At 51.3% G+C, this 9,097-nt stretch overlaps 1 protein-coding gene across 1 annotated transcript in view; it reads left to right on the top strand.

Moving 5' to 3' along the window:
* Positions 1-6,815, top strand: part of TRIM45 (tripartite motif containing 45) — a 7,989-nt gene extending 1,174 nt beyond the window's left edge. Inside the window, exons 3-10 of the mRNA XM_035894606.1 lie at positions 5-232; positions 1,236-1,470; positions 1,572-1,977; positions 2,015-2,186; positions 3,190-3,319; positions 5,224-5,338; positions 5,556-5,682; positions 6,600-6,815. Of these exons, the coding sequence (XP_035750499.1) occupies positions 5-232; positions 1,236-1,470; positions 1,572-1,977; positions 2,015-2,186; positions 3,190-3,319; positions 5,224-5,338; positions 5,556-5,682; positions 6,600-6,751 (1,565 nt within the window). The 3' untranslated portion in view covers positions 6,752-6,815. The remainder of the gene's footprint in view (positions 1-4; positions 233-1,235; positions 1,471-1,571; positions 1,978-2,014; positions 2,187-3,189; positions 3,320-5,223; positions 5,339-5,555; positions 5,683-6,599) is intronic.
* Positions 6,816-9,097: the final 2,282 nt, after the last annotated feature.

Raw genomic sequence — 9,097 nt, 5'->3', positions numbered from 1 at the left:
ACAGGGCGCTTGCTGACGAGTGGCTCGGACCTGGAGATCCTCATCACCAAAGGGGTAGTGGCGAGCCGGCTGGCAAAGCTGAACAGTGTTGCTTACAACACTCACCCCAGCGTGGATGATGGGATCCATTTCTCTCCCCAGGAGAGGGCAGGGCAGTATTGCGGCTATGAAGTTTTTGGGGCCATTCTCAATAAAGTGGTTGATCCAGCCAGATGTACCCTGCATGGGGAAGGTAACACGGTGCTGTACAACAGCTGAATGGGAATGCACTGCTCCCTGAAGTCACCTTCTCTGTACCCACATGCTGTGCAGCTTAGGGCACTGTTGGCTCCCTGCTGTCCAGGCACTGACTAGGGGCAGAGGGGTATGGCAGGGTAGAGCCCTGCCAGAGATTGCATTGCTTGCTGAGGGCCTATGGGAGCCGTGCTGGGCAGGGAGACAGAGAACTATCCCCAGCCAGATGTGACAGTGCACTGGAGCTGCCCTCCGTAACATTAATGACCTCAGCACAGGGTGAGGTGTGAGGAGAGCAAACCATAGGCCAAAGACCACAGCTTACTTGGGGGATGGTACCTGCAGTGGCAGGATGTGATGCTCGCCCAGTGTCCCCAGCTCTTCTGCAGCATGGGCCCAGGCAGATCCCCTCTGTGACTGAGCGAGGTCCCCTTGCAGCTTCTGCTGAGATTGACGTGGGAATAACTGGCATAGATGGTTTCATGGGTGTTTGCTTATTAACAACTTGGGGTAGGGCCAGCAAACAGATAATGTTCAGACCAGCCCACAGAGCGTAGCCACCTCTGGTCAGTAATGGCCTGCGCAAGGCAGATGAGACAGACCCAGGGCTCATTCGAGCTTTTCCATGCCAAATTATAAGTGCTGAAGCCTCTGGGGCTCCACACTGCGCAGTGTGCTGTTCCTCCTCCCTCCTGGCTGCATGTTGCACCTTGAGGCCTTCTGGGAAGATACCAGCTGGGCTCAGAGGGGCAGGCAGGAAGACCACCCTGGTCCATACAGACTTCCAGGCTAAGCCTGCCCAACATCCCCCTGTGCCTATGGCTGTCCACTCTCTCTCAGTGATATCTTTACTTTTCCCTGTAGGTGGAAAGAGCTGTACACCCACCCCATCAGCAGAGTCCTGGCTGTGCTCTGATGGGACTGCAACACTGCAAAATAGGTGGGAGGTGGCAATCATGGCTGGTGTGAATCCTTTCTGGTCCTGTTTCTCTGCCTGACAGATCTCCACAGTGCCCGTCAGAACCAGCTGACTGGCTTTACCTTGCTCTGCTGTGACACCACGGGGGAGCGGATGGGGCGAGGAGGAGAGGCCGTGCGGGTCACCATCACCCACAAGGACAAGAGGGACTGGTGGGTATTTCACCTGAGAACGCCCCAGTCACTGGGTTTGCCTTTCCGTCTCCCTTACCCTGGCTCCCTCCTTGTTTGGGCAGGTGGGAGGACATGCTTCAGCATGTGGGTCAGAATCTGTAGGGGAAAAGGCGCTACTGTTCTTCCCACCGAAGTAGGAAGCAGTGCTTCCTACTGGTTGTATTTGGCTGTGTGGAGCTTGGCAGTGTTGGCTCAGATTATCGCCAGCACCCCTATGACTTCACCGGCAATGTCATCCACAGGCATGGGGACGCCTTGCGGGAGCTGCTGAAAGGCACTCAGCAGCACATGGGTACCCTAGAGAGTGCGCTGAGCCAGATTGATGGCATGGGCAGTGCCATCCGCAGTCGCACAGAGGCCGTGGCCACAGAGGTCTGTCTGTTTGCCAGTGGGTATGTGAAAGCAATTGAAGAGCACAGGGACCGGCTACTGAAGCAGCTGGAGGACTTGAAAGTGCAGAAGGAAAACCTGCTGCACTTGCAGAAGGCCCAGCTGCAGCAGCTGCTGCTGGACATGCGGACTGGCGGGGGCGTGGATGATGGGATCCAGTTCTCTCCCCAGGAGAGGGCAGGGCAGTATTGCGGCTATGAAGTTTTTGGGGCCATTCTCAATAAAGTGGTTGATCCAGCCAAGCCGGCTGGCAAAGCTGAACAGTGTTGCTTACAACACTCACCCCAGCGTGGATGATGGGATCCAGTTCTCTCCCCAGGAGAGGGCAGGGCAGTATTGCGGCTATGAAGTTTTTGGGGCCATTCTCAATAAAGTGGTTGATCCAGCCAGATGTACCCTGCATGGGGAAGGTAACACGGTGCTGTACAACAGCTGAATGGGAATGCACTGCTCCCTGAAGTCACCTTCTCTGTACCCACATGCTGTGCAGCTTAGGGCACTGTTGGCTCCCTGCTGTCCAGGCACTGACTAGGGGCAGAGGGGTATGGCAGGGTAGAGCCCTGCCAGAGATTGCATTGCTTGCTGAGGGCCTATGGGAGCCGTGCTGGGCAGGGAGACAGAGAACTATCCACAGCCAGATGTGACAGTGCACTGGAGCTGCCCTCCGTAACATTAATGACCTCAGCACAGGGTGAGGTGTGAGGAGAGCAAACCATAGGCCAAAGACCACAGCTTACTTGGGGGATGGTACCTGCAGTGGCAGGATGTGATGCTCGCCCAGTGTCCCCAGCTCTTCTGCAGCATGGGCCCAGGCAGATCCCCTCTGTGACTGAGCGAGTTCCCCTTGCAGCTTCTGCTGAGATTGACGTGGGAATAACTGGCATAGATGGTTTCATGGGTGTTTGCTTATTAACAACTTGGGGTAGGGCCAGCAAACAGATAATGTTCAGACCAGCCCACAGAGCGTAGCCACCTCTGGTCAGTAATGGCCTGCGCAAGGCAGATGAGACAGACCCAGGGCTCATTCGAGCTTTTCCATGCCAAATTATAAGTGCTGAAGCCTCTGGGGCTCCACACTGCGCAGTGTGCTGTTCCTCCTCCCTCCTGGCTGCATGTTGCACCTTGAGGCCTTCTGGGAAGATACCAGCTGGGCTCAGAGGGGCAGGCAGGAAGACCACCCTGGTCCATACAGACTTCCAGGCTAAGCCTGCCCAACATCCCCCTGTGCCTATGGCTGTCCACTCTCTCTCAGTGATATCTTTACTTTTCCCTGTAGGTGGAAAGAGCTGTACACCCACCCCATCAGCAGAGTCCTGGCTGTGCTCTGATGGGACTGCAACACTGCAAAATAGGTGGGAGGTGGCAATCATGGCTGGTGTGAATCCTTTCTGGTCCTGTTTCTCTGCCTGACAGATCTCCACAGTGCCCGTCAGAACCAGCTGACTGGCTTTACCTTGCTCTGCTGTGACACCACGGGGGAGCGGATGGGGCGAGGAGGAGAGGCCGTGCGGGTCACCATCACCCACAAGGACAAGAGGGACTGGTGGGTATTTCACCTGAGAACGCCCCAGTCACTGGGTTTGCCTTTCCGTCTCCCTTACCCTGGCTCCCTCCTTGTTTGGGCAGGTGGGAGGACATGCTTCAGCATGTGGGTCAGAATCTGTAGGGGAAAAGGCGCTACTGTTCTTCCCACCGAAGTAGGAAGCAGTGCTTCCTACTGGTTGTATTTGGCTGTGTGGAGCTTGGCAGTGTTGGCTCAGATTTGTTTTGACTCTCTGAGTGATTTGGGACTTCTTAAAGGATTCAAATCTCAGTGGGTGTTGCTCCTTCCCACCCCTAATAGTAGACACCCATGGCTCCTGCTTTTGTTAACACCTAATGAGTGTAAAACATAGCAACCCCAGGATGACTGTCAGACAGACAGTCCATTAAGCCTTGGAGCCTCTGACAGTCCCTAGTTCATGTTCTGAAGAAAGAATCTGTGTTGGGAATTCATCATGCATTCTCATGTAGTTGCAGTGTTGAGCACTTTAACAAGTTTGGAGGTTTTCTAGCAAAAGCAGGGAAGACCACACTTGACCTCCTAAGTCTTTCCACAGTAAAAATAACCAACAAGAAAAAATTATTTTGTAACTGTTTCCCAGGCGCACTTGTAAAGCAGCCAGGCAAAAATGCAGAACCAGTTGGGGGTCAGTTCTTAAGAAAAACATCTATTCTGTTTTGCAGTACGCACAATGTAGCTGGAGCAAGATGCTGGTGTGACTTGTTCCAGGATCCACTGGTGGTGGGATGACCTGATGAAAAAAGGGACAGGATGCTAAAACTCCTGGCTGTGAGGAAGTGTTGACATGGCATACAGAAACAGTGCTGGCTGCACAGATGCTTATCAGTAGCACATCATTGTTCAAGAATATCATTCCAAGTGTACCTTCCTTCCTTAGGTGCACATACGACACAGGAGGGTGTGCACATGAGGATTACGTGGGTTGTGCTTGGTGGGGTAGAGGTCGCTGTGGCCACATTAACTCAGTTTCTTGTTCTTGTGCGTATGCAGTGGCTACATCCGTTGCTGAAAGCCGTCTGGCTTTGGGTTGAGGCACAGCAGCTACAGAAGAGCGTGAAGTGTCACCACACAGTTCATGGCAGGAAATGATGTAGGCACCTGTATCGATGTGAAATGGTGGGGGGTGGGGAATACAGCCTGCAAATCTAGAAGATTATAAACTGTCATATCGTGGGGCACAAGGGACTAATTAGTGGGGATTAGGAAGGACACCTTCCTCTATGCAGACCTGCCTGATAATTGTCTGTGGAAAGCTCTTTCCATCTTTCTGTGAAGCAGGCAATCAGTCCCTAAGTAACTAGCTGATGATTTCTCCCTGGCGCTCTGTCCACCAGGGTTCCTTGTGAAACCCAGTGAGCTTCACTGTGGAAAGGGAGAGTTCACCTGCAGGGACCTAGAACTCCTCAGAGCACTGAAGAGAAGAGTCGGGGTCAATGCATTTGGGACAGTGGTTGAAGTGACTCAAACCTGCCCTGTTTATGTCCTTGTCTTATCATGAGCTCTTCTGGAGGCAACTGCTCTCTGAAGCTGTGAATTTACCCTATTTCTGAAGGCTCTTATCTGAAGGGATAATCTGACCTGCAAGTGTGCTGTCTGTCATCTTCTGTTCTTTCAGCACTCAATGTTGCTACAAATCCTTGCAGTGCAGCTAGCTTTGTGTGACTTCCTTTGTATGGCTATTGCAGCTCCTGGTAGCAGGTGTGTGTGAAAGCTACTCAGTGCTTGAGCATTGCTTGTGCATCCTGTTAAGCTTGCTTAAGACCCACAGCTGTTGAACAAGGTTGAGGATAAGGAACCAACCAGAAATCTAGGCCAAACAGCGGTTCACATGTAGAGCAATTTTCTGCCAGTCACTGACCTCTTGGACTTCTCTCTGTTCCTAGTGCAGTCAAGCCAACAGCGTGTGATAATGGTGATGGGACGTACCATATTTCCTACAGCCCTGAGGAGCCAGGCTTGTATGCTGTCTGCGTCTATGTGAAAGGGCAGCATGTTCAGGTAGCATTTCTTGTTTCTTTTGCGCTGCTGCTGCTTTATCTGCTTTTCTTTCCCAAGTATTTGCTTTAAGTCTTTCTAAGGATTACCTCTACCACTTAGCAGTTTAAGACTGGGCTTAGTGATCTGTGACTGACCACCTGGTTGGTTTTTGAAAACACAGACACAACATCTGATAGCATCCACTGCAACAGTCTCTCTGCTTGCTTGTCCTCTGCAGGGCTCTCCATTCACTCTGATGGTGAAAAACAAGTTCCGTGAGCACCAAGGTGTGTTTCACTGCTGCACATTCTGCTCAAGCGGAGGGCAGAAAGCTGCTCGATGTGCCTGTGGGGGGACCATGCCAGGTGAGTGCTCAGCTTTCCCCATGGTGCTGGCATCAGGAAGGTTTGTTGCATTTGGTCCTCCCTAGTGTAGATAGCTGTGAGTAGATACTCTAGCCCAGCTCCTGCTTTGCACATGCACCAGGCCTGTGATAACCTGTGCGTACATATCTTCTTGGTAGGATGGGACTGCAGCAGTGAGAAATGCAGCAGGACATGCTACAGGTCTTTGCAGCACACCCCTTAGACAGAGATCTGAGCCAACTCTGCAGGGGATGGGACAGGGCAGCTCCGATTTCAGCCCTTCTCAGCAAGGCTAAGCAGCACTGTGTCTGTACTGTTCCTGTTCCAGTGCTGGCAGGTTTGGAGGTTCCAGGCTTGTAACATGGTGCCCAATGCTGTCCTATGGAGAAGCCTCACTCCCTGTTTAGGATGAGAGTTCAACTCCATTACTTGTTTAATCCCAACCAGCTTCCCTGTCCTTGACCTGCATGTGTCATTGTGTGTTTTGCTTGTTTTAGTATAGAGCCAGCCTCTCCCTTTTTCTGTGCTTGATCTGTATCTAGCTCTGGCCATAGCCACCAGTGGCTGGCACAGGGTTCTGCAGGCCTGTCTCTTGCATTACTTAACAGGCAAGGGGACAGAAATCTTCAACTTTCCCCAGCGATTGGAACGGGGAGGTCCCCGTCACTTCTTCTTTCTTTATGGAGCCCTGGTAATTTTGGCCTTGAATAAGCTGTGTTCTCATCAGCACGTGCTTCCCCGATGGAGCCCTGGTAATTTTGGCCTTGAATAAGCTCATGCTTCATGCTTGTTCTCATCAGCACGTGCTTCCCCATCTTAGGCAAGTCCTGGGGCTGAAGCACTCGCTGAAAGCCTCTGACACACTGGGATTTTCTAGCCCACTTTTGGTTCAGCTGATGGTGCCTCTTCTCTTGCAGGTGGGTACCAAGGCTGTGGCCATGGACACAAAGGTCACCCTGGCTGCCCGCACTGGTCGTGCTGTGGACAAGTGAAGGAGAGCTCGGAGTGTTTGAGTGGGCCATCCAGCGACATCTCACAGAGGAGTTTGCTCAGAACAGTGGCGCTCTGAGCAGCCAGGTGAGCCCCTGTGAGCCCAGGGCACTGCTGCTGGCTGCTGCACGAGCACAAACCACACGAGGATCCCCACGATCACTGCATAGCCTCGCTGCCAGAAAACATCATGATGGGTGCAAACGGAGAAAGAGGAATGAGGGAAAATAAAATTGTGCCTTATATTTCACATGGGGCTGTGTATGCAAAGTTGTTTTGTGCCTGAACAGGAGCAAACATTGGACATTGTACTGGTGCCTACATTTTCAAGGACCCGAGGCCTGTGGGGTCAGGGTCTAAGGGGAAACTCAGTCTGAGCAGTTACCTCACAGGAGGGTCAAGATGTGCCTCATTCTGCAGGATTGACAATCCCTGCTGTTCTTGAAGAGGCCAAAGCTGCTTGTTGGGGCACATTCCAAAAGGTTTGTGTTTGTGTCTTGGAAAGGCTTGGCAGCCTGAATATGGCTTCTGCCTCCACATCAGAACATGGCTGGATTCTGGCCTTGGATGTGCGAATGTAGCACAACCATGGTCCCCAGAGCTATTGTTGTGTTTGCAACTCTTATATTTTCTCCAAGTGAGCTGTAGTCTCATTACACCCTCCCTGCAAAGTAAGAGCAAGCTGGGTTAGTAATATATCTGAAGGAAATCCAAGGAAAGCCCGTGGCACTGACAGGAATAGGAATTAGAATGTCATTCACCCCGTCTGTCTGTTCTCCATGGAGATGGTGTGGGACATAGCACTGCTGGGGGTGATATGGAACCCAGGAGAGCACCCAGCTCACCAAGGGAAGATCTGGGGACAATCTCAGCATTGGTGGGAGCCATAGGTGCAGGTTTGCAGGTGTCCTGAACTGTGGCAACTAGGGAAGAGCAGCAGCAGGAAACAGAACACAGCAAAACTCCTGGATTTGGCTTGTGCAGCCTTGGCAAGACTCTGTTTTTAGGAGAGCTTGTCCCGTTTTCCACAGGGGCAGATGTATCTTTTGGACTTGTACGTGCGTTGCCAACCTGTAGTTGGGGTAGTGGCATTTATAATGAGGAGGAAGAAGCATGGGGACAACTGCTAACCTGCCGATCGCTGCCTGCTGCTTGCCTAGGTGAAGCAGACACCCTGGATACCTTCCTGAACAAAACACATCCGTGTCATTGAGACTGGGAGCGCTACTGCCCTGGGGGTAACCTTGCTAGTAGGTGCGTGTTGCCAGGGGCTCGTAATACTGCCTGGGGAGCTGGGGTGGGGACAAAGGTCTGACTGTTGGTCATTTGGGGAGAGGAATGCTGCTCCAGTGTCAACAGTAAGGACTGGTTCTTGCTTTCTGGCTGATGATAGCTGCCTTGTAAATAATAGAAACCTGTGCTGTCTGTTTGCTTGCTCAGACCTAGAAGACTCATTTGCTGTTCATGCCTCTTACAAAGCCAGTTTTGAAACCTCTTCCTCCCAGCAAAGGAGATAGATATCCTTATGCAAATGCTGTTTATCGCTTTCCATTAGTCATCCAGAAAGGGCTGTCAAACAAACAGGGGGAAGGTTGGGCAGTTTAAATCTCCAAGTTGCTGACTCTGGAATTTCAAAGTGGAAGTTTAATTTGAGTTAACATTTAATGGAACAAACTATTTCATTCTTGTCCTTGCTATGTGCAGAGTCAGTGCTCAGTATAGAATATGATGTAAAACGAAATGCTTCATTTTCTGTGTCTTTCTATTTCTTGCCCCCGAGCCCCCTACTTGTGTGCTGTTTTTTCTCAGAGCTTCCATGCTGTGTTGCAGAGAGAACACATCAGGACGGCACTACCTTCCAGGCACGTAATTTCTGTCTAAAAACATCTCAGTCCTCTCAGACAGAGGAATGTGTTTTCTCTTTGTGTTAGGCCTCCCTTACACACCCCGTCGCTGACATTTTCCAAGAAGCTGTTCGTGAGAATTACACCAGTGAAACGTATAAACATTCAGGGAACTGCAGTCAGCTTGGGCTGAGCTTTATGTTTGACAGGGGGAGAGCAGTTTTCAGACAGCATGGGGTACTAATCCTGCCAGGGTCAGGCCCTTGTATTGATTTTTTTTTTTCCGGTAGACTTGAAGGCTCAGTTAGTCCTAGGGATTATAAAGTATTGACCGGCTACCACGCTGTGTTTGGGCAAAGCAGGCTGTGCGTGAGGATAGCTTAAAGAATCACGTGCAGAAACATTTCATGACCACTTTGTGGGGGTTAGGTGCGAGTGTCCTCCCATTATTTGCAAGAAGACTTTGCCCTCAGTGTTCATTAATCAGAATGCTTTGCGAAATTAATATATCCTACTGATCTGCTGGAGTTTCACGCTGGTCCCCAACAGCCATTCCCAGGAATGGCTTCCAGTGCTCTGTT

This window comes from Egretta garzetta, unplaced genomic scaffold (genome assembly GCF_000687185.1).
Source record: "Egretta garzetta isolate BGI_Z169 unplaced genomic scaffold, ASM68718v1 scaffold85, whole genome shotgun sequence".
Lineage (NCBI taxonomy): Eukaryota > Metazoa > Chordata > Aves > Pelecaniformes > Ardeidae > Egretta > Egretta garzetta.
This window is presented reverse-complemented; position numbering and strand designations above follow the sequence as displayed.